This window comes from Akebia trifoliata, chromosome 8, assembly GCF_017979445.1.
Source record: "Akebia trifoliata isolate Shusen 1 chromosome 8, ASM1797944v1, whole genome shotgun sequence".
Classification (NCBI taxonomy): domain Eukaryota; kingdom Viridiplantae; phylum Streptophyta; class Magnoliopsida; order Ranunculales; family Lardizabalaceae; genus Akebia; species Akebia trifoliata.
This window is the reverse complement of record NC_141382.1, coordinates 312,580-336,791: the sequence shown is the minus strand read 5'-3', so window position 1 is coordinate 336,791 and position 24,212 is coordinate 312,580. Positions and strand designations below refer to the sequence as shown.

The 24,212-nt window shown below is 35.6% G+C and overlaps 5 protein-coding genes across 8 annotated transcripts; 1 reads left to right on the top strand and 4 right to left on the bottom strand.

The window, feature by feature from the left end:
• The first annotated feature begins 6,238 nt into the window (after positions 1–6,238).
• LOC147395221 (transcription factor PCL1-like) lies at positions 6,239–14,606 on the top strand. 4 transcript variants are annotated; one of them, XM_086449887.1, is made up of 2 exons: positions 6,239–7,531; positions 14,468–14,606. In XM_086449887.1, the coding sequence occupies exon 1, from the start codon at positions 6,540–6,542 to the stop codon at positions 7,500–7,502; it is 963 nt and encodes a 320-aa protein (XP_086306013.1). In that variant the 5' UTR covers positions 6,239–6,539; the 3' UTR covers positions 7,503–7,531; positions 14,468–14,606. The 4 variants fall into 4 exon arrangements, with proteins under 4 accessions (XP_086306013.1, XP_086306012.1, XP_086306011.1 ...); XM_086449886.1 differs by lacking the exon at positions 14,468–14,606 and adding an exon at positions 14,289–14,409; XM_086449885.1 differs by lacking the exon at positions 14,468–14,606 and adding an exon at positions 10,885–11,574.
• On the bottom strand, positions 10,284–11,847 carry LOC147395222 (protein LATERAL BRANCHING OXIDOREDUCTASE 1-like). The gene is made up of 4 exons (XM_086452286.1): positions 11,581–11,847; positions 11,127–11,374; positions 10,721–11,045; positions 10,284–10,532 (listed from the first exon to the last, which is right to left on the bottom strand). Exons 1-4 carry the CDS (start codon positions 11,845–11,847, stop codon positions 10,284–10,286), a joined length of 1,089 nt encoding a protein of 362 aa, XP_086308412.1.
• On the bottom strand, positions 13,159–15,918 carry LOC147395220 (protein LATERAL BRANCHING OXIDOREDUCTASE 1-like). The gene is made up of 4 exons (XM_086449884.1): positions 15,209–15,918; positions 14,716–14,963; positions 14,304–14,628; positions 13,159–13,631 (listed from the first exon to the last, which is right to left on the bottom strand). Exons 1-4 carry the CDS (start codon positions 15,482–15,484, stop codon positions 13,380–13,382), a joined length of 1,101 nt encoding a protein of 366 aa, XP_086306010.1. The 5' UTR covers positions 15,485–15,918; the 3' UTR covers positions 13,159–13,379.
• A 492-nt stretch (positions 15,919–16,410) lies between these two features.
• Positions 16,411–17,593, bottom strand: LOC147395219 (thaumatin-like protein). The gene is made up of 2 exons (XM_086449890.1): positions 17,467–17,593; positions 16,411–17,267 (listed from the first exon to the last, which is right to left on the bottom strand). Exons 1-2 carry the CDS (start codon positions 17,528–17,530, stop codon positions 16,594–16,596), a joined length of 738 nt encoding a protein of 245 aa, XP_086306016.1. The 5' UTR covers positions 17,531–17,593; the 3' UTR covers positions 16,411–16,593.
• A 1,950-nt stretch (positions 17,594–19,543) lies between these two features.
• LOC147395218 (protein TOC75-3, chloroplastic-like) lies at positions 19,544–23,976 on the bottom strand. Its single transcript, XM_086449881.1, is given in 7 exon segments — positions 19,544–19,966; positions 20,546–20,800; positions 21,642–21,890; positions 22,008–22,199; positions 22,296–22,403; positions 22,549–22,684; positions 22,686–23,976. Coding segments are annotated over 7 exon segments (2,406 nt in total). The 5' UTR covers positions 23,912–23,976; the 3' UTR covers positions 19,544–19,726.
• Between the last annotated feature and the right edge of the window lie 236 nt (positions 23,977–24,212).

Sequence of the window (24,212 nt, the reverse complement as noted above, 5' to 3'; positions counted from 1 at the left end):
GTTGACAAAGCATGATGTATTTGTAGTCTCCATCTATCAGTGTTGCTAGTTCAGGGATGGTGTGCTTGGCCCAGAAATCATAATTAAATGAAGATAATCTTATCATATATGGACTTTCTTTCTTGATTCAGTGAAATATATCTTTAATGTTTTAAAAGGCAATATATAGGCATTAGAAAAATGTTCGCTTGGAGATTCGATGGATGGATAAATGGATGTTTTAGTTGAACTTATGTACTTTTTATTGAAATTATTTTGTTTGGAAGATAGTAAAGAATTTAGAAACAAGTAATTAAATCCAATCGAACCACCTTATCACAATTCAATGGTGTGATCTAAGAGATTAAAGTATATATTTTTTTCTGGGATTAAGAAGATTATTTTGGCGAGCCATCATGCCAGAAGTAGCAAAATTGATTGATGGATGGATGGATACTTCAAACAAATCATGCATTGTCAACGTCTTGAGTTGAGTTTACCATTAGCTTATTGCAAACAAATTTGATCTTATTTTCTGTGAGATGCCTATCAATTATTACCTTCCAATATACATACAAGGCATTAGTGATAGAATGAGATCTTAGTCATTATCATGTTTGAAAATGCTAACTTTTTTTATTATTTCAAAGCTTTATGCACAATATTTTTTATTTAATAATTAATGACGTGTTAGTAAAATGTCATGATCAATCTAATTGGATTCACATGCTCTTGGTTGGAGAGCATAATCATCATCATTTTCGCATCTAAGATTCTGGATTATAACGTGATAGGATAATCTTGTCTATAATTTTGGTCACCCATTGTGGACTTCGAATTTGAGAGTTTGGTTTACGGGCCTTTCGGTAGACAAATTTTTCTTAATGAACTTTTTTTTTTTGCTTGCTTAATAATAATAATAATAATAATAATAATCAAAGAGGAAAATCAAGTAAATATTTGAGATACCCATATTTAAAAGTGGGAGTGGCCATGGTAAAGAAAAGAAAACAAACACATCAGCCATATAAGGATCATGTTTTAGATCAGATTTGAAAAAACAAAATAATAATAATAATAATAATTAAAAGCTTTCTTTATGTCTGATCAAGGTCTTTGAAAATGAACGGTCACTAAACTCCAAAGATTTGGAAGGAATTTGATGATAATGATGATGCTATTGTGGAGCTCCCTCAATCGTTTAATTGCACTTTAGGGAACTGTAAAAAAAAAATTAAAAAAAAAAAAATTAGAGAGGATGGTCTTACAGGAGAATGATTTAAATGCCCTCACTTTCAATTTCTTGCTAAAAACTCTTGATTTTTTCCCCCAACAGATCCATAGTTTGTAATATCTAGGGGATTTTTGTTACCAGCCTTCAACTCTCATAAACAAATAATTTTGGGCCTAAATCATTTATAAGTCATCAATCTTAATTGGGCCAAAATCATTATGGACCACGATTCAGCCATTGGGCCGTAAATTAACCTAATGGACCACATGTAAACTGTGGTGGTTTCAGAGGAACAACGTTCTAGCTAGCACAATGACGGGTCCTTTGGATGTAGATGAGTACCAATCAAAACTAAGCAAAACAACACTAATGATAAATGAGCCAATAGGATGGGTGGGCTCCGATTCGGTTCCTAAGCTACCCAGAACCCAAACCATCATATTTTTCCATCCCTGCTCTTGACGGTTTTAGTTCTGATTTAAAATAAGTGGAATAAGAACCACCAAGAATCACGGGTACCCATCAATTTTGATACTCAAAAATTGAATGAGACAAAAAACACTTCCAATATTGTTAAAAAAAATTAGTTTTAGAAAAAAAATATATATTACCTACAAAAGTGTATCTTAATTACAATTTGTTTTATAGTAGAGATATGAGTTTATGTTTTTCATTTTTATTTTTATTTTTTTCTTTCAAAAATTAAAAGTCATCTTAATTTGAAATAATAATCTTTTAAGAGAGATGATCTATTTTAAACTCCAATACATTTTTTTTAAATATCCAAATTTGAAGGATTTTATGTAATATCTCTTAATTTTAAAATGTCAAACATCTTAAATCATCTACAATATGAAAAATAAATGATAAAATAAATATGTAGATAAATCTTAAATGATCTATATTATAAAAAGAAATGATAAATTTTAAGTATTTGGCCAACCAATTACTCCAAAAGACGGATCTATTAGAGAGGGGGAGAATTATGTATATAAGGTCACATGGTTCAACTAGGATATTATACACTCGAGAATGGAGGAAAATATACACTCAATAGTTTTTGGTTTTGATTTTTTTCATAGGGTACCCATCGACACCCCTTCATTCCATTGATGTGTTCAAGAACTAAATCTTCGGCTTGAATCTAATCCCATTGAGTTTGATTTGAATCCAAATATCATATCCAACTCATCCAAGTTAAATCCTCTCAAATCAATTCCACATTAGTGTGAAGCAACGAAGCAATAAAGAGAACAAATAAAACAAACACGAAATACACGAGGTAACTGTTTGCAAGGTTAGTGTTGTGAAATACACAAACGTTGGTAGTTTCTTGGTTTTAGTGGAAATAGATCTTACTGCAAAATATCTTTATTAGAGCGTGGGAGAAGATATGTTTAATATATTTATGACTATATAAATTTATAATTTATACTATAAAGTAAATGAAGTTATAATTATTTTTATTTATTTATTTATTTATTAGGACAAATATATTGGATAGTTTGATAAAATATAATATTGAATAACTCTAAACAAATATCTTTGAAATTTAATATCTTCGTAAGTAGAAACATTGTCCAAACCCTTGTTAGTAATTCGGAATATGGCAATAATTTGATGTAGGAAAATTTTGAGTTTTGTTCGATTTTGCCCAATTTTTTCTATCAGGGTTAGATTATATTCAATTTAATTTATTTGGATTCATTAAATAATTTTAACCTATTTGAGCTACACAATTTCCTCTTTCTCTCATAGATGTAGTCTAGTGGCAATTATGAATCCATAAGCATTTCAACGTAATTCAAGGACACCATGTGTCATCATTAAAAATAAATGAGAAAAAAACTTCTGATCCTTTGAAAGAGTCAGAGACCCTCCATAAATTTGGTCATTTTTTACCATTCTTAATGAATCAAACATGGACCTAGAACAACTGTTGGTCTAGAGTTTAGTCTAAATCAAATAAAGAGAGAAACTCCAATCTTATGGAACAGGTGGTCTTAGGATTTGCACCCAAAAAATTCAAATTTGTGGATAGAAATACACCACCAAACTTACAAGTAGGATTCATGCTTGGATGAGTAAAATTTTCTATTACTAATGCAAATCTGAAAAGTATTAGTTAGAATATAAATTTGAAAAGTATTAGCTAGAAACAAAAAAGGGGGACCTACTGATAGGGTCGTTTCTTCATTTTCAACCACTACTCTACTCTTGAAAGCCTAAACTTCAAGCCAAAGAGCTTCTTAATTTCCATTCTTCTTATATTGCAGATCTGGTATTTTTTCTCTTTCTCTGTATTTCATTCAAAAAATCCATTATGTCGATCATTAAAATACTTAGATGTTAACAAAGAAAAATCCAAAAAATATGTATATCCTTAGAGATGGAATAGAAGTAGAGAGATAAATAAGGAAAGAGACATGGAAAAAAATAATACAAATCAGTGAGGAAGCTTACCTTCAATGCCCTTCAAAGCTTGTTGCTATGGAGGTTGAAGTCGAAGTGACGAACAAAGAAGGTGAAGGAGTTACTGTATTTTTAGGGTAAAAGTTAGTAAATAGGTATTTAGATTTATTTTTCTACAATTTTACCTAGTGTTTTTTGTTTGGGATAGATTTTTGAAAAATCCTTTAGAATCCGTTTAATTCTTTTTAATAGAAAAAACTCCAACTTTTTGTGAATCATTTAAAGGTGCGGCCGAATAATACTTCTACTAAAAAAATGAAAAAATCACGAATTTTTTACACATAGAATGGGGGATTGCTAACAAAGGTCCAAACTTGTTAGGGCATAAAGTCTCAATCTTTCTCTTTTTTTATTCACGTGGTGCACGTTCACAGTCTAAAGGCTATTGCCTCTCACAACAAATTTTTATATCCATCCAATTGGATGCAGTCTATCGTCCAAAGAAATACAGCGGTGAACTTTTTTTAATTTTTAGGGAAGATTATAAAATAAAAAAATAACCTAAAAAAAAAATTATTATAAAATAAGTTATACATATTTTTTTTTATAATTATTGAATCCAACCCAAAAGTGTCGAATATTTTTTTTTTAAATAAAATAAAATAAACTTTTTGCACTTGAAGTGCCAATTTTTTTTTAATAGAAAAAAAAAAAACTTTAAATTTCCATAAGTTTCGATTTTAAAAAAAGAAAAGAAGAGAGAAATGCTAAATGGACATTGTTTTTGGCGCACACCCTATTAAGCATTGGCTCACAACCTTATTGACGTTTGACATGTGGCGCAATGACATAAGCAATACAGAGAGCTTCTCTCCCTTGCATATTGCCCACATATTTACTTTTTTTAATTTCAAATCTTAAAAAAGGTCGATGGGCCCACATTGATTATCACGTTCACAATCCAACAACACTAACCTATTTGATTTCATAAAAATATTCATATTAAAATATATATATATATATATATATATATATAAAAAAAATATTGTTTTTAGAGCTTGATCGAAGGTGTTGAAAATGACGGCCATCGAGCATCCAAATTTAAAAATAAAATTCGATGGTGAAAAATCACTATTTTTTAATTTTTTTTTAAGTTTATATAATTTTGTCTACTACAACTCCATTGCATCGGATCATGTTTTTGAATGTCACAAGGTGATCAAATCAGAAAGTTTGTGTTTTTTCAATAAAGGCAGGAGAGAGAAAGGAGAATTGCCAAAAATAACATCCATTTAGCAATCATAAACAACATCCAACACCCCTTCTTTCTCTCCTGTCCATAGTGAAAAGAAAACAAACTTTCTGATTTGATCACCTAGTGACATTCAAAAACATGATTCGATGCAATGGAGTTGTAGAGGATAAAATTATATGAACTTTAAAAAAAAATTTCAAAAATAGTTATTTTTCACCGATGAATTTTATTTTTAAATTTGAGTGCTCGGTGGCCATCCATTTTTAACACCTTGGACAAGCTCGAAAAATAATATTTTTATTTATTTTTTAATATGAATATTTTCATGAAATCTAAAAAACTATGTTGTTGGAACGGGCAAGAGAGAGAAACTCTCTCTATTGTTGATGTCATTGCACCACATGTCAAATGTTTGTTGAGTTGTGAGCTAACACGTAATAGGACGTGCATGTCCATTTAGCATTTCTCTTTTTTTTTTTTTTTTTAATTATTTAAAAATCAAAACTTATCAAAAATTTTGAAAATTTATTTTATTTTTTATTATTAAAAAATAAAATCGACACTTCAACTGTTGATTTGGGTTCGATTTGAAATTATAAAAATTGTATTACTTTTTTTATAATAATTTTTGTAAGATTTATTTATTTATAATTTTTTTTTATTTTTTTTTTATATTTAAAAGTAGTGATAATCTAACTCGAAAAAACGTACTCAATATGTGGTCTGTACGTGTTTGGCGTGGCAAATGCAAAAAACCATAGATCTTTTTCTTCGAGATACACAAGAAAAATGATATGTGATTTTCTATGCGCTTACCACGTTTACAAATCGTGTGTGTTTTAATAAGTCATCTTATCATTAGTCTATTTTTTAAGGTAATTCGGATAAGAAGGTGAATCTGATTTAGAATAACTAAAAGATGACATGTGCAAACACACATGTATTAAATTAGTCGATTTATTTATAATTTAAAATATTGATTAAAGAATTTTTAAAATTACCTAGTAAAAAAATTGTACTGATGAAATCCCCTTTTTGATCCTAGTGTTCTCTAATAAAATAAAATAAAAAAATTATTTAAATGCCATCATCTTCACTTTTTAGAAAAATAATAATTTGGGATCTTTTAGTAAAAATCACGGTGGAGGGGCCGTATTAGATCAGTTCAAAATGTTAGTGTTTCTTAAGTATTTATTAAAAATTAGAGGTCAATGTGTAAATTATCTAAATAAATATCTACGAAAAGATAGATTTTATGAAAAAAAATTGAAGAGGGAAGCGAAAATATCTGGCTAAGACATCCACGTGAGCGGGGAATCAGATATATTGCACTTTTTATGTCCTTTCGCTGCATAAAAGCTAAAAGATAGATTAAAATTTTATTAAAAAATTGCGATTCTTCCGAAGCTTATCGAAATATCTACAAACCTCTCTCTCTCTCTCCATCTCTCGGCCGCCGTCTTCGATCACGAAAAAAAAAAAAACCTAATTGCTTCTTCGAATCGTTACTCTTTTACATGGAATCCATGTTTCCCAAAACCTAATTTATTTTCTTTCGACGAATTTCAGAGTTTCTTAAAGATAGACAGCTTTGATCCGAAGCTTTGATCTATTCTCTGTCTCAATTCTGAATTCTTGATTTCAGTTTGTGATTCATAAATGGGAGAAGATGTGCAGATGAGAGATTACGAAGGCGATGAAGATGAAGAACGAGTACTAGAATGGGAGGATGGATTGCCAAGCGTAGATGATCTCACACCTCTGTCTCAGCCTCTGATCTCACCAGAGCTCGCTTCAGCTTTCAGTATTACCCCCGAGCCATGTCGAACCATGATCGATGTCAATCGAGCTTCGCAGACCACACTATCGAGTCTTTGTCGACAAAATCAGGCCTTTTTGTCGAGTAATCTCAAGCAATTGCCTTCTTTCACAGAGGATCGAAGTCGGAGTCGAGACTCTGTTGTTGTCGAAGGAGACGAACCCGAACAAGAACTTGAAAATGAAAAACTCGGGAACTCTACCAAAGATGGGTCCTCAATTCGGAAATTAAGGAGATTGGAGAATGCAGAAGATGTTTCTTCTGCTCTACAACTGGAGAATTCTAACGATGATCAATCCGCTCAAACCCTGAAGAGGCCTCGATTGGTTTGGACCCCACAACTTCACAAGCGATTTGTCGATGTAATCACACATTTGGGTATTAAAAATGCTGTACCAAAGACAATTATGCAGTTCATGAACGTCGAGGGTCTGACGCGAGAGAACGTTGCAAGCCATCTCCAGAAGTACCGGCAATATATGAAAAGGATGCAAGGGTTATCGAATGAGGGTCCTTCGTCATCAGACCCACTCTTTGCGTCAACCCCTGTTCCGCAAAGCCTACATGAGTCCAGCCAACAAGGGTATATGCCGGTTCCAATGTCATATGGGGTGCCATTGATGTCTATGCCATATCTTGGATTACCCCACGGGCAAGGCCATATGGGAATGTTAGTAGGCAATACAGGTAGTGCCGCCTATCATGGGTTCGATCCGAATCACTATAATATGTTTAGGGAGCCGCAGAGAGATTGGTGTGGTAATAATGTGTCACGCCATCATGTAACTCCCAATGATAATTAAAAATTCTAGACTTTCATAGATTATAAGAGGTGAGTCAATCGATCTTCTTGAGCTTTGCTATCTATTATTATGGTATTGATGGCTTTTATTCCTTGTACTTCCCTCTATCAGATTGAAATCAATGGATTAAAACTAAAATTACTTTCCAAAATTTAACCATATGTATTCGGCTCAAATATTATTCTCGTCCGTAAAATTGAGCAGTGGAACATATTTTTTACATTTTGTTCTTCATTAATGTTTATGCACTGAATCAGATGGTAGTAACTAGTTCTTAGACCCAAATATAGGGTTCTTTGGGTAAAGAGTAAAACACGTGTACCCATGCTTTATTTTACATTCTTTTACTTATGCTCCACTCTAGAGTGGTGTTCAGAGTTCTGGAAGGCGTTAGCATATTGTAAGCTTGGTTCATGGTTTTACTTTTTAGTTCTCTTCTTAGATGTTATTGTTTGTTCAACTCCCTAATGTTTTACACTGTTTTTGGCTTTCAGATTTTATTGTGGTTTCTAGACGAATAAGATTTTTTTTCATGGTGAGATAAAGTAACCAAAGAAATCACAAGGGGTTGGGGGTGGATCCATAGTTCCTTCTCAACAGAAAATTCTGCAAAATAACATAAACAAAGGACTATCCACTTAGGAAAGCAAGAATTCGTTTACGTTCTTTTCATCAAGTCCCATTTAATCACATTAGCAGGTCTACTTGGGAAAAATCTAAGCGCTAACAGTACCCTTACCAACCAACATTGTAATTTAAGCAGATTTAAGTGAGTTATTACATAGCAGAATCACTACTAAAAATCTTTATAAAAAAAAGTAATCTTCGCAAATGTATGGACCAAAATACTCCCATGCAAATTATTTTCCTGCATTTGGTGTTTGGAATGAAGTATGCATTAACACACCCATTTTGCAATTTGATGGAAAAAAAAAAACTATTTGCACCTCCTGCATTGTTGGTTTATTGAACACCATCAATTTGGGATCAGCTGAAAGATTTATGTTCCACTATTCACTAGTCTAAAGTTGTCTTCTTTTAATTTTTGTGTGTTCATATTCTCTCTCAGTACCTTGGTCTACGTTCTTTCTGGTTCATGGCCTCACTTCTACTATATTTTGCATGTGTTCAATGTGTTCATGGCCAAGTTAAGATATGATTGAGTGCTGGAACTGTGGAACATGAATGTATCCTGTTTCTGATCCTGAAAAGGTGTGATGAACATTATTTAAGATAATGATAATGTTGATGGTTTGATGACCCAAGTGAACTAAATTCTAGTTGATCAGCAACCAGTAATTACATGTTATGTATAAGACCCCTGCACATGACACTCAAAATAATTTTAAGTGATCTATATGTTGGAGGCATGTATAATCTTTGGGGTCCACTTAATTTGAAGAGTCTGTTCTTGCGTAGTTTGGATCATGTTGTTGGCCATCTGTATCACTAAACCTGAAGGACTTGCACTGGCTTTCAATCAGACACTGTGGGAAAGAGATCAAGGTGCTCAAGCCTCGGAGATGATTCTGTCGGTTTTTCAAATGGCCATCCATATGTTGTTTTCGATTTTATATCAAGTCCTTTTTCTCCATTGTCGAACAATTTCTTCACAAGAAATTTATATACTTGAGTAGGCCCCACAATAGATTGTTCATTGCTTGTACATTTGTCATCAACTCCACAATTATCCGATCTCAGACTGTTACTACTATTTTATTTTTTGGAAGGTAGTCGTGAAGTTGGGTTCTAAGGGAGTCCGACCACAGAATTTTGGTTTTACTGCCTCTGATTGCAATGTTCTGCAGGTGAGATTAATCTCAACTTTTTTGGGAATAGTTGGTGCAAGCCGAATATGCTTGATGCAAATAAGAAAATTTCACCAAGCTATTGAGGAAAACTCAGGACAGTGATCTAGGAAAGCAGGATAAACAGACACATGTTAATGTATCTCCCAGTCCAGTTACCATTCTTCAGAGACCATGTAGGCATTTTCCGTATCCTGGTGTACCATTTTGTAGCCGTTGAATGCTCTTTGATTCAAATAGAAGTTAGAGAAATCCATCTGTGACACACCTTTTAGTGCTATACTGCACAACCTCGTTGGTGTTATTAATACCGACTTTTTTGCAAGATTATTAAATTTGGAATTCAGATTTATATGCACCTTGGACTCATGGCTCTGAATTGCATCTAAATTGCCAAACCTAGGTTGAGTTTGTGAAAGAATAGAAACTGAAGAAAAAGATACTACGGTTTGGTAAAATAGAATTCTGAACTTCAATGATTATTTTTTTAGTATATGGATAAGACTGTAATATGTAACTAAGTCTATTTGGCTATTTTAAATCTGAGAGCATCTTCATTGTTTACTGGTGTTACATGGTCCTTCCAATGCATAAGAATCCATGATTCTGAAGGAATAATTGTCACCCAATTTTGGTAATTAGTGAAATTTGCACTTTTGGAATCTGGACTGGTTGTCCACTGACAAGTTAAGAGTAGTTATAGCTAATCCTGAGCTCAAGACTATCCAGTCATTCATTTGTCATGCCGTAAAGAAATCAGGATGTGGGCTTCATTACATAGCTTCCTCTGAATATATAGTTCAAGTAGAGACATAGATTAAGAATACAAGGGAAATATTGGTGAGATTGCTTTGCATAACAAAATCCCAATAGTAGGGGAAAAAACCATAGACTTTGGAGACGCATCTCCTTATGTACTCTTTCTATTTTAAGATCAGAGGATCTTGAAGGCATTAGCACAAATTAGAAATCTTTACTTAATTTTTGCGATATGGGTGTGCGCTTTTCCCTCCATTTTTCTCTCCATAGAATACCTAAGATAATCTCCATACTTGATCTTCTTATACATTCTAAGGGGCTGTTGACAATCTACCATCTGATCCAATGGCTCTATTTCCACGTCATCATTTGGACATATAAATGATGCTAAAGAAATCCTTGCCTTGTTTTGATTAGTTATAGCTCTGTGCTCGATGCTTTTGTACTTCCCATTGCTCCAAATCTGATACAAAAAAAAAAAAAAAAGTTTAGAGATGCTTTCATTATGCAATATTGGGATGGTTTTAAAGGAAATTGTTAAATTTAGTTTCTTTTTTATGATTAGCTGTGAGCTTCAATCTGTAAACTTTTACTCTTGCCAGCTTTTGGAGAAAGAACTACTGAGATGGATAAGAGATTCTTGAAAAATACCTCAATAATGTCTCCAATATTCACGACTAGAGCATTTGGTATTGGCTCAACAGGCACCCATCCTCCACCATGTCGAATCTGTAGGCCGATAACATCATCATCTTGCATGAGTATGGTTATAGAGCTAGTATCTGAGTGCGGACTGACACCAAGTACTTGATCAGGTTTGTAGCAAATGGGATAGTAGTTCACACGCAGAGCTTGCATCACCTCCTTGTGCATTCCAAGCAGATCATCCTTGTCCATCCCCATCATCAAAGACAAGGTACCAAGTAGTATCTCTGCTACCTTCTTCACCTCAGCCGAATATGCTTCAATAGCACCTCTGCAAAATGAGATTTAAAAGAAAAAAGAATTACATATCTGCAAGTCATTGAGCTACACTAACGGAACTCAAAAGGCATACTTGAGTTCGGGTGGTGTCGTTGGCCAATACTTGAGTTTCCTAAACTGGGAAGGATAAATAAGAAAAATTAGTGCATCCGCCCAATCCAATTTCTGCTCTTCAGAGACCACATAAGCTTGCCCGTATCCTTGTAGGTCATTTGGAGCCATTGAATACTTCTTTTTCTCTTCAAAGGGAAGTTTGAAGAACCCAGCTATGGTATCCTTCATCCTCTGCAATAGTTCTGCTGCTACCCCATGATTGATTACCTGAAAGTGTTTGTTTTTTAGAGTTATCAAACATATTTACAATATAACATAAAAACTTGGTGCCATGCAAAGTCTGCAACTCAGTATTAGATGGCCCCAACTTGGGATCTTGAACCTGTTATTGTGTCCATCACTACAGATATTGTTATATAGAAAGAAACACACATGAGTCAGTTGTAAACTACGTATATTTTTTTACTCATTACCTGAAAGAAGCCCCAGTCCTTGCAAGCCAAATCGAAATTCTCGAGCTCCTTGTTGTCTCCATTGGAAAGCAATGATAGATCAATGACAGGTACTTGGGAGGAAATATGTGAGATATCTGCATCACTATCACTGGGTCTATCTTCATGGTTCCTTATATATCTCTCAGGAACAAATGAAGAGTCTCTCCTCACCATTTCCTGAACATTCTGTACAGGTATAGATGTCCCCCAGATGGGTATTTCCTCACTTTCAATAGTTAAACTCATTTTTCTTTCTATGATTAGATTATGATTCCGGAAGCCATACTACTGAGGTGCTCATATACATATACACAGAGATACAGATGGCGAAGTAATCTTGTTTGTCATCGAAAACTGATGCCCTGAAAGGGATCACTGGATTTTGTTTCTTGTTTGACTATGGATATTTAGTGAATGGAGAATAGATTATTAGTCTTGGGTGGTGTTAGCTTTTGGATGATCTGATATGCTTTGGAAACTCCGTGGAGGATGATTTGGGTCATTTAGAAATTTTAACTTCTGAGACGTTTTTCAGAGTTTTCTATTTGTATCTGTGCTTCCAATTACCCAATTACATAGAAGGGACAACAATGTGAAAGAAAGAAAAAAAACAACCATGTTTCATCACTTGTTTATTGGAAGTTAATGACATTTCGACTTCAGGAATCTGGATTGGCCAGTTTTGGCTAAATTTGACCCTGTGAGTTGACTCAGAATGTGCAACAAGAAACATCACTACCATTATCAAAGCCATAGATTAAAATTTTGGGATCAGTTGAATCAATCTTCTTCTTCCATTCGATTCGGACTAAAACTACATCTCCTATCACATGTGTATTCATTGAATTCTGGGTCTTCTTTTGCTCTTTTTGAACCTTCAATCTGTATTTTCCTTTTATTAAGAAAGAATTTATAAGTACCAGAGAGCTCATGATCTTAAGGAGCGGTAGAGAGTGAGATGAGCCTGAAAATTTTGGATGCTTGTGATCCGAGTTGAATGCTCTTTGATTCAAATGGAAGTTGGAGAAATCCATATGTGACACCCTTTGGTGCTATACTGCACAACCTCATTGTTTATTACCTGCAGGTGTTATTAATACTGACTTTTTGCAAGATTATTACATTTGAAAATCAGATTTATATGCACTTCGTATGCATGGCTCCGAATTGCATCTAAATTTCCAAAACTAGGTTGAGTTTGGGTAAGAAAGAAAATGTAGAAAAAGAAACCACGGCTGGTAAAATAGAATTCTGAACCAAAATGATTATTTTTATAGTATAGGGATAATACTGTAATATGTAACTAAGTCTATTTGGCTATTTTAAATCTGAGAGCATCTTCATTGTTTACTGGTTTTACATGGTCCTTCCAATGCATAAGAATCCATTATTCCGAAGAAATAATTGTAAAATTGTCACCCGATTTTGGTAATTAGTGAAATTTGCATTTTTGGAAAATGGACTGGCCGTCCACTGAGAAGTTTAGAGTAGTTATAGCTAATCCTGAGCTCAAGATTATCCAGTCATTCATTTTTGATTCTGTAAAGAAATCAGGATGTGGGCTTTCATTACATTGCTTCCTCTGAACGTATAGTTCAAGTAGAAACATAGATTAAGAATACAAGGGAGATATTGGTGAGATTACTTTGTATAACAAAATCCAACTAGTAGAGAGAAAAACCACACTTAGAGAGACTGGAAGACGCATCTCTGTATATACTCTTCTATTTTAAGATCAGAGGATCTTGAAGGCATTAGCACAAATTAGAAATCTTTACTTAATTTTCAAATTTTACGATTTGGGTGTGCACTTTTCCCTCCATTTTTCTTTCCAAAGAATGCTTAAGATAATCTCCATACTTGATCTTCTTGTACATTCTAAGGGGATGTTGACAATCTACCATCTGATCCAATGGCTCTATTTCCGCATCATCTTTTGGGAATACAAATGATGCTAAAGAAATCCTTGCCTTGTTTTGATTGGTTATAGCTCTGTGCTCGATGCTTTTGTACTTCCCATTGCTCCAAATCTGAAACAAAAGAGGTCAAAAAAGAGGAGGGGGGGTTAGAGATGGTTGTCATCATTTTTATCACTCTTGATCCATTATGGAATATTGGGACAATTTAAAAGGAAATTGTTAATTTTAGTTTCTTTCTATGACTTAGCTATGGAGCTTCAATCTGTAAATTTTTACTCCGTCAGCTTTTGGAGAAAGAACTACTGAGATAGATAGGAGATGCTGATGCAGGACAACTACAATTCTAAGTAGTTTCCCACTTCTATTAGGATTTTTAGGTTTCTATTTTGTTAAAATTCGTTTTATACTTTAGGCTATATAATTAGAGTGCTTTTAAGTGTCTAAATTGAGTTATAATAAGTTTTGAAAGTTGTTATTATATGTTATAGATAGGTTAGGAAAGTTACTTTTTAAAAGGTTTCTAAGTTGTTGTGGTGAAATTATCTATATAAGGAGCTTCAAAAATGAAATTCAGTTGAATACATAACAATTCATTCAATAAATTATGAATTTAGCTATTTCTCTTGTTTGATTTATTTTTTATTTTTTTGGTTTTCCCTTCTTTTCCAAGCTTGAATCTATTGATTCAAACTGGTTGTGTGTGTTCCATTGAACACAATCTCTTAATTCCTTTCGAATATATTGATTCACACGCTTCCATTATGTCAGATTCTTGGAAAATACCTCAATAATGTCTCCAATATTCACGACTAGAGCATTTGGCATTGGCTTAACAAGCACCCATCCTTCATTATGCCGAATTTGTAGGCCGTTGACATCATCATCTTGCATGAGTATGGTTATAGAGCTCGTATCTGAGTGTGGACTGACACCGAGTACTTGATCAGGCTTGCAACAAATGGGATAGTAGTTCACACGAAGAGCTTGCATCACCTCCTTGTGCATTCCAAGCAGAGCATCCTTGTCCATTCCCATCATCAAAGATAAGGTACCAAGCAGTATCTCTGCTACCTTCTTCAGTTCAGCCGAATATGCTTCAATAGCATCTCTGCAAAACGAGATTTTTATTTATTTATTTAAATAAAATTACATATCTGCAAGTCATCAAGCTACTAACAGAACTCAGAAGGCATACTTGAGTTTGGGTGGTGTGGTTGGCCAATACTTGAGTTTCCTAAACTGGGAAGGATAAATAACCAAAAATAGTAAATCTCCCCAATCTAATTTCTGCTCTTCGGAGACTACATAAGCTTGCCCATATCCTTGTAGGTCATTTGGAGCCATTGAATACTTCTTTTTCTCTTCAAAGGGAAGTTTGAAGAACTCAGCTATGGTATCCTTCATCCTCTGCAATACTTCTGCTGCTACCCCATGATTGATTACCTGAAAGTGTTTTTTTTTTTTTTTTTTTTTAAGAGTTATCAAACATATTTACGATAGAACATAAAGACTGGTGCCATGCAAAGTCTGCAACTCAGTATTAGATGGCCCCAACTTGGAGATACTGTTATCTAGAGACTGAACCTAATATTGTTTCCATCACTACATATATTGTTATATAGAGAGAAACACACATGAGTCAGTCGATCACTTTGTAAACTACGTATATTTTTTGACTAATTAATTACCTGAAAGAAGCCCCAGTCCTTGCAAGCCAAATCAAAATTCTCAAGCTCCTTGTCATCCCCATTGGAAAGCAATGATAGATCAATTACAGGTACTTGGGAGGAAATATGTGAGATATCTACATCACTGGGTCTATCTTCATGGTTCCTTATATATCTCTCAGGAACTATTGAAGAGTCTCTCCTCACCATTTCCTGAACATTCTGTACGGGTATAGATGTCCCCCAGCCGGGTATTTCCTCACTTTTTGTGTTCCCATTCTCAATGTTTAAACCCATTTTCTTTCTCTGATTAGATTATGATTCCTGTACCCTTATTACAGAGGTGCTCAACATATACACAGAGATACAGACTGCGAAGTAATCTTGTTTGTCATCGAAAACTGATTCCCTCAAAGGGGTCACTGGATTTTGCTTCTTGTTTGACTATAGAGAATAGATTATTAGTCTTGGGTGGTGTTAGCTTTTGGATGATCTGCTATGCACTCTGGAAACTCCATCTGAGACGTTTTTCAGAGTTTTCTATTTGTATCTTTGCTCCCAATTACATAGAAGGGACAACAATGTGAAAGAAAAACAAAAGGAAAAAAACCCATGTTTCATCACTTGTTTATTGGAAGTTAATGACATTTCTACTTCAGGAATCTGGATTGGCCAGTTTGGGTTAAATCTGACCCAGTGAGTTGACTCAGACTGTGCAACAAGATACATCACTACCATTATCAAAGCCGTAACTTAAAATTTTGGGATCAGTTGAATCAATCTTCTTCCTCCATTCGCTTCGGACTAAAACTACATCTCCTATCACAAGTGTATTCATTCGATTCTAGGTTTTCTTTCGCTCTTTTTGAACCTTCAATCTGTATGTTACTTCTATTAAGAAAGAATTTATAAATACCGGAGAGCTCCAAGATCTTAAGGATCAGTAGAGAGTGAGATGAGCCTGAAAATTTTATTTCGTATTTTTTTTTTTCTACTTAAAATAAGTAGGATCTAAGGCAAAGTAAATTCAAAACATCTATATCTGAAAACAAATGAGATGCACTTTATTCTATAGGTTTATGGAGTGATTAAAGAAGTTGCTGCATACGGAATGAGAGCTGAAGGATTAAAGAGGGGCTGCACCATATGTGATTGAAGAGATACTATCAAAGATAAAATGTGACTTTGTAAATTTTACAAGACGACAACAAGAAGATCAACTATACTATGTGAAATAGGATTTCGTATATTAGTAAATAGGAACAAAACCCGATACATCCATAACCAAGCAAACAAAAAACCTAACCTCTTAGTATTGAAGCAAACCAAGTAAAAATATACATCAACAGTCACAATAGGGAACTATATGTCTGACAATGCCAAGTTCCCCACATACTGAGTTCTCATCATTGCGGAGGGCAGAAGGTGACTACATACCGAGGTGCCCTGCATTTGTGAAGGCTGGAAGAATCATCGAAGGCGTAGGTATAGGCCCTTGGGCATATGGCCTTGAAAAGGTGGGCAAAGAGGGTGGGTTTACAAGTCTTAGCATTGGCATAGTCTCCAGTGCAACAATACTTAGCCGATTGCATAGCCAAGCAAGCACTCTTGCACCCAACCACCTTACCTCCTCGCTTCACCTCCAATGCCGAAGGGCAGCATAAGTTTAAGTCAAGCTCACATCCTGCAACGCCACACCCAACCCCACCTCCCACTGGAACCATAGTAATTGGAAGGTTGAATCCATCGACCAAGCTCACATCATAGTAATGTAAGGGAGAATTCGAGGTCCCGAGCGTCATCTCCACTACTGTGGCTGGGGGCACCCCAGCTGTATCCTTGCAATGTAGTAAGCCAGCACAATCGCCTGTGTCACATGAGCCCGTGCCATTTTCGTTGAAACGACAACCTTGTCTACCCCATATCCTTCCAGACCATCTTTCACCAACATCGATGACTACCTCGTCGCCAAAGTTAAGATGGAGACCACCATTTCCTGGAGAGGCATGTCCTACACTACCAAGGAAGCCAGGCCATACGCTTTCTTTGCAGTTGTTTACTAGAATGAGTTGAGTCCCATCTACATCCACACACCAAAAAAAAAATCAGTAGAAATTACTTCACTTTATATATCTAATTGATCTTAACAATGCTATCTAAATCTCTAAAAGATATGTTGTAAGATGTACTATAAAATGATAGAGTGCATCTCATACACATGATCATATAATGCAACCAACTAATCTCTATCAGTAAGAGAGTAAGAAAGAGAGTAGTACTTGTGAAGGAGAGGTAGATGAAGAGGTAGAAGAGGAAGGTGAAGAGACTAAAAGAAGTTGGCATAATCTGATTTCCGAACTTTGATGAGGGTGGTGTGTGGGTGCTGGAGAATGGCTTCTTGACAATGAAATGTTAGTTGCTTAGGGATAAATAACCAGATTTAAGTAAAGAAAGCTGATGCTCTCTATTCCAGGAGTTGGGTAATGTTTCCCAACTCCACACTTTTGTTTGCCACGTAGCATACTATTTTTGGACGTAAACACTAGACACCACCAATCAAGATAATTGGAATGTAGGCCCACCAAAATAAGGGTAAAAAATAACCTTGAAGAGTGATAGAGACAAATACATGGAGTTGGGTAACTACAACTCTTACAGGCACACCTGGAGTAATGTTGTTTCCTCTCTCTGACACATTTACTACTTTAGCATATATCCTTTGCTTTGGTTGGAGGTTTCTTTTCAGTTGCTTTAGTTACTTAGATTATGATTTGGATTCATATTTCAATATGTGAAAGTCTATTTTCATTGTTTTCTAGAACATTTGATCAGAACTATGATGCTATACTAGGCAGTAATGATGTTTGATGTGAAGGAGATCAAACACAATCGAACGGACAAGAAATCAGGGAAAGAATTATACATCTAGATCATTGTAATATAAGCTATATGAGATAACGATGCCATATTTTCTTCTTCAAGGGAGTGCATAACAAATCAAATTAAGAAGAGAGAACCTTGCTTTGTCCATAAAGTATGGGTTATCTCCATCATCACTCAGAATAAAGGGTGATTAAAAATTTAAAGAACCTAGTCACACTTCCCAACTTCCTCTTTCTTGTTGCATATAATTCTCTCTTTTGTGTTCATGAAGCAACTTCAAATAGTATTTCGAATTTTGTTTTGCTTTTTTTTTTTTTTTTCCTGACATGCTTCGGCCCCCAATTATATACTCTTGCTAGGCCAAAGCCCAACAACCTGAGACGTGTAGTGGTATAATGTTCTAAATTCAATCAGACTTTAACCAACCTAGCAAGTTGGCACCTTCATTTGCAACAACTTACCAGTTAGCAGCACCATGCAACTTATTCACCTCATTGTTGAATGGTTCCTTTATTTCAATTTTTTATTTTGATAGTGGTTGTTACATTCTTATTTATTTTTTCATTCTAGGCGGTCGAGAGATGAGTCCCCTTCAATCCACATATCCGTATCTACCATGTTTAAAATATCAATGTATGTGCTGGGTACTGCACCTCTAGTTCTTAATTCAATTCCATGTGTTTAGGTTCAATGCATTGGGCATTTTCTCATTGAGCAATGATTTATCATTAAATATCTGTTTATTTCAAGTAATATTTTCATGAGAAAATCATTTGCTCAAGCAGTTGAGCAAACAATTTTTCATGTAATCCAATTGCCCATGTTTGATTGTGCATGGAAAATAACAAGACATGATTTTACATAAAATTGAATGAAGGAACAAGATCCATTCAACTAACCCTAAACTTGAGATGAGGCTTTGATGATGTTGGGTATAGGAGAATAATTATCCACGATCATGAAAAAATTGAGTACAACAACAACAACAAATCCATATCGCTAAGATTTGGATTGGGCCGTCCAAAACTAAATCTTTTCTCATTGAGAGTGAATTCATATATGCTTCCATTGTCTCCATCCAAGTTCTTTTGGTTCTTCTGGTTCTTCGTCTCACTTTTTTGGGACCTTCCATCCTCACAATGCAATGCTAATCAGCTTAAAAGGTGGGGATGTCCAATGAGAGAAAAATTTTAGAATGATTATGCATAATTAGTTGGAATTGTCACGCCTAACTACTTTTAACAGAAGTCTAGGACCCAAAAATGTCTCTTTGACCGAAAGGCAGATCAATCAATAGGTTTATTGATGATCAAATTCTCTTCTTAGGCAGATCAATATGCAGATTTCCAACATTAGCCACAGAGCATTTCCACCACATTCATCTGACATTGAAACTTAATCTAAATTTAATTTATAGAGGTTTGAAGCATAATTTAAAATGACGAGCCAGGACCAATGGTGTAGATTCAAGAATGAAATCAAGAAAAGCTAAAAAAATCATTAAAGCTTAAACCAGGAGATATTTCTAGTTTATAACAACTCTTATCAGAATTGATGGCTCTAGTACAGAACCAATAATTCTTCCCAACCGCACTAATGGAAATCTAAAGCAAAATTTTCAAATTACACACGCACACTAAACATGAATGATCCAACTCAGAATCTCTCCCCAAAACGTAAGAATATAGCACCCGTCCCAGCGTTGTGATCAACAGCATATTCAGCTCGTGCAAGACCCAACTTGACGCCGACACCGTATGATGAGCCTTGCCCCTCTCGCCTGTAAAACTCTGTTGGATTACCCTTGACATCCTTTGAGCTTCCCAAGTCATTACCGTGCTCTGCAAATGCATACACATGCGTTCCTCTTACAGGTATCCGCAACTCAGCCGCAAGCTGCATGTATTATTAGCAAAAAAATGCAAATCAGATTTGTACTTCCCAAACTACATTGCCAATAAACAGCTCAGTAACGTTCGTACCATAACAAAGCATAAAGTTAGCTATAAAAAAACAAAAGAACTAAAGGTACACCTCTTGAAAACTGCAGATACAGTTTACAGGTGGAAAGATCATAAGCATGGGGAACAAAGCAATGTCAAAATCAGTATTCAATAGTTTCCCCCTCAGTAGATTTCAAATACTGGAAGATAAACAATTTGATGAACCACCCATCTTAAACTTTCTTCTAGTTAGTTCAACAGATACTTTCCAACTTTCTGAAAGAATCTTGTATAAGATAAGTCAAATGAACAACCAGACTTTCCCAACTAAGAAAGCTGACTCTTGAGAACCTCTTTCCAATATATCACGGAACACCACATGAACAACCATTTCTAGCTCTCGCTGGCTACTACTTTCCCAACTGAAGTCTCAAATTTCTGTGAGAACTCTTTCTAATACATCATGAAACACCATATGAACAACCATTTCTGGCCTCATTCTTGATATAATTTTTTTTCCAGTGATGCGTACCTCAACAATGTTTCTGCAAGCTCCCAGCTCACCCATGTTGTAACCCCTCACAGAGTAGGGACCTCCAAGTGTAAAAGCATCATAACTTGGGAGGTCTCCTACACAACCACCATAGTGGCCATGAAGGACCAGCACAGGTGGTGGTGGTTTACCGGCACCTTCTTCAACCTGTTTCAACTGGATGAAGCGGGTTAATGTCAGCTGGTGGCGGTTGAAGAATGGGAAATTGCTGCCTATGCCAAGGCCCTGGTCCAGCTGCAAGTTTATTTATGAAAATGCATCACATTAGCAAGGAAATAAATACCATTCAAAGATACAGAAACTAGAGGAAAGTAGAAGGTTTTGTTGAAGATGACAAAACATCAAATACTAATGTATTAAACAGTTATGTTCCAAATTAAATGGGAACCAAAGTGAACTGCTTACATGACATTGACAAGTTTTAAAGTAGGATTCAGAATTTCCATTAATCAGTATTGTTGAGAAAAACATGGCTATTATAAACATTTATGAAAACAACCACCAAATTTCTCACAATTGCCATGATAGAGTAACTAGAGAGAAGAAAAATACACCAGTGATTTTAGAAATTTTAGTTTTCTAATCCATGACTATTATTTTTTCAATTTTTCTGTTTGTCCTCCGAAAAGGTAAAAAGGTCCCCACAGAGGGGGTTCCACACTGCTTCAGCATTAGAGTTCACATATCAAATATTTGAAAAGAAAATTCATCAACACTGACGCAATTATCCACATGGGCATAAAATAAAATAACAGCTGAGGCATTTCCGGAGTTGCACTTTTTTCAGTAAAATAGAAAATATGCATTGAGAATCACATTGGGATTCTAGGAATGACATAAATACATTAATACAGTTGTGCAACTAAAATAAGAATTTTATTTTCAACGTTCCGAATTAAATTTGTGGTCTTGATTCCTCCATCAGTACAATACTAGTGTACAGAATAGGATTCAGAGCATACTTCTTTGAAATTTATATTTTAACCGAAATAAATTGCAGCACGCTCATGCCATCAAAAGTGGAAGAAACCATAACATGCAATGATATGGAAGATTAAACATATAAAAGATTCACCTGAAACACATTTCTCTCACCAACGATTGTTCCATTCACAAACTTGGTGTTATCACGTGTGATATTTGCCTGTGCAAATACCATCTGGTCAATGCCAGTGCCACTGAGTGTCGTTGGAGGTCCATCTGCGCTGATTCCTCCACTTGGCAGCTGTCGCTGACCATTCTGAGAAATGTGACTGCTTTCATCACGTGTTGTAATCTTCTCCATAACCAGTCCATAGGTGAATTTGCTCTGACGGGTAAAGTTCTGCAAAGTGCAGATAAATCAGGATATATAAGGGTGGGTTTGCAACTTTAAATCATATTGTCATCAAGCTAACTAGAACAAGTAAAATCAATATTGTGAAGTAGCATCACAACCTACCTCTGTGATATTGGCTTTGACACCTGCCCGATCGATCCATATTGGAGGAACTTCATCCACCCCTGGCCCACCTGTGAAAACTGGACTCAATTTTCTGCTGTTGAAACAGCTTGCACGGAAGGAACGGTTGCGAGGATTGTATACACCATCAAGATATGGATGTACATACTCAAACTTGAAAGAAAGATCGTCCTGAACAAGAAGTTAAATGGAAACATAAAAACCCAGAAATTAAGAAGGTAAAAACCATGTTTTTTAAGAACCAAAACAATTAAAAGTGCATGTTACCTGAGGATCAATGAAGTTGCTAGTGGTTATTGAACCAATTAGGGATCTGTTGAGTCCTTTGAGGTTCCGATGTTCAATTGTAACAGTTCCACCAGGCTGGATTGAAGCCTGGGAGGAGATGTCGAACACAATCCATGATTAGAAAACAAAACCCATTGTAGAACATTTAAATCATGAAATACCCAAAAAAATCCGAAATTCAAAATTCAAACAACAAACAGAGTTTAGAAAGATAGTTGTATGTATATATTACCAAGGTGGGTCGACCTTGACGACCTGGTACAATACTCCATTCTGTGCTGACTTCAGCATTCTTTTGTTCAAGTTCTTTAACCTTTATCTCGACTATGATTCCTCCCTCATTCTTCTCATCAGGACGTGGGTTCACTAATATTAGAAAATTTATAAAAAGTTTCCCCGATGTTAAAAATGTGTCCTTGGGCCACATTACTTTCTAAAATTGCAACGGCGAGTTGGGTGTTCCCCTCACACACATTTCCAAGCTTATCTTGAAACTGGATATCTAATCGGGTAATATCCCCCTCGACCACTTCGCAGACGACCTCCTTGGTGTTTAAATTCCCAAAATTAACCACTTGGGCACAAGCATACCCTTCGTCGTGGTACCATTTCTGAACGCGATCTCGAATCCTTTGAAGCAACCGTGCACTCACCTTCCCCTGATCCCTCAACATCTGCAAGACCTCCCGATGAACTGGGACAGGCAACAAACATGGCCTCGACTTCTCAATTCTCCTCATATAGTCAATCTCCTGACTCCTGAAATACTCGATTTTCTCCTTCTCAGTCATGTCGGCATCCATCTCAATAGGTTTGGATTGCTGCATCAACCCAACATTAATGCAGCGGAACGAATCAGCCGATTGCCATGTACTCTCAGTGAAGGATATAGTGATTCCTATGGTTCCATCAGGCTTAGTCTTCCCCTCTAAATCAACCTTCTCAAACATTCCAGATGTCGCTAGGGTTTCGAGTTCCTTTTGGAGATGGGCTTTGGTGTAGATACCTCCCGGCCTAAGCGACACCATCTCAAAGAAAGAATCTTCGGTGCCAACGGTCATCCATCTTCGTCGATCAAAGAAGAGAATCTCGGATAATTTATATTTCTTGAATCCACTGAGCTTGTTGAGTTGAACCACAATGTTGGCGGGAAGACCATGAGAATCCCATTCTTGAGATTCAGAGTCTTCATCTTTAGCAATTGCGGCGGGGGAGAATATTCTAGACCAGAAATCACCGTTACCGTTACCGTCACCTCCTCCGTTCCATCCGTGACCTCCACCATTACCAGTTCCGTTAAAATCTCCATTACCAGAAGAGAAGATGAGAGAAGGAATGGAGGAGAGGTGGAAGAGGAGACCAGTAGCAGTGGAGAAAGCTAGGGTTTTGGTGAGGGATTTTGATAGGGTTTTGTTGGGTGAAGGTTTTGAGGGTTTAGGGTTTAAGTTGGAAGAAAGGTCGCATTGGATGGTAGAGGTGGGGAGGAGAAGAGTGGAAGCAGAGAGTGTGTTGGGGTTGGTCGTGGCTATCCTGCGCCGTGGGCGAATTGAGGGGCTGCATACATTGGGGAGCTGCCCGTTTGCGTAGAACGCCATCGATGGAAGGAAGGATGGTGCCAAAGAAAATGAGGTTTTGGCCGTTTATTTGCTACAATAATCATTCTTTGAGGGCACTCCAATTATTACTTAGGCCACCCCCACCTCTTAGACAATAGTCATTGAAAAATATAGATATATTTAAAAAAAAATTTAATAACATGTGAGAAAAATGATTTTTTTTTAAAAGAGATTTATTAAAAATTTTGTTTGATTTATCAAATTTGTTACTTAACAAACTTTTCTTAGTAAAATTTCAATTCTTAGTAAGTCATTGGCCAATGCAATGCAGAGAGTGCTA

Bases quoted from the DNA above. Each gene is read 5' to 3' on its own strand.
- LOC147395221 (XM_086449887.1), top strand. From the start codon at position 6,540: ATGGGAGAAGATGTGCAGATGAGAGATTACGAAGGCGATGAAGATGAA.
- LOC147395220 (XM_086449884.1), bottom strand. From the start codon at position 15,484: ATGGGTTTAAACATTGAGAATGGGAACACAAAAAGTGAGGAAATACCC. The intron at 14,964-15,208 runs GTAATTAATTAG...AAACACTTTCAG, and splicing joins AGGACTGGGGCTTCTTTCAG to GTAATCAATCATGGGGTAGC. The intron at 13,632-14,303 runs GTATTTTCCAAG...CTTTTGTTTCAG, and splicing joins ATATTGGAGACATTATTGAG to ATTTGGAGCAATGGGAAGTA.
- LOC147395219 (XM_086449890.1), bottom strand. From the start codon at position 17,530: ATGCCAACTTCTTTTAGTCTCTTCACCTTCCTCTTCTACCTCTTCATC. The intron at 17,268-17,466 runs GTACTACTCTCT...GTGTGGATGTAG, and splicing joins CATCTACCTCTCCTTCACAA to ATGGGACTCAACTCATTCTA.
- LOC147395222 (XM_086452286.1), bottom strand. From the start codon at position 11,847: ATGAGTTTAACTATTGAAAGTGAGGAAATACCCATCTGGGGGACATCT. The intron at 11,046-11,126 runs GTATGCCTTTTG...CTCATTTTGCAG, and splicing joins ACGACACCACCCGAACTCAA to AGGTGCTATTGAAGCATATT. The intron at 10,533-10,720 runs GTATTTTTCAAG...TTTTTGTATCAG, and splicing joins ATATTGGAGACATTATTGAG to ATTTGGAGCAATGGGAAGTA.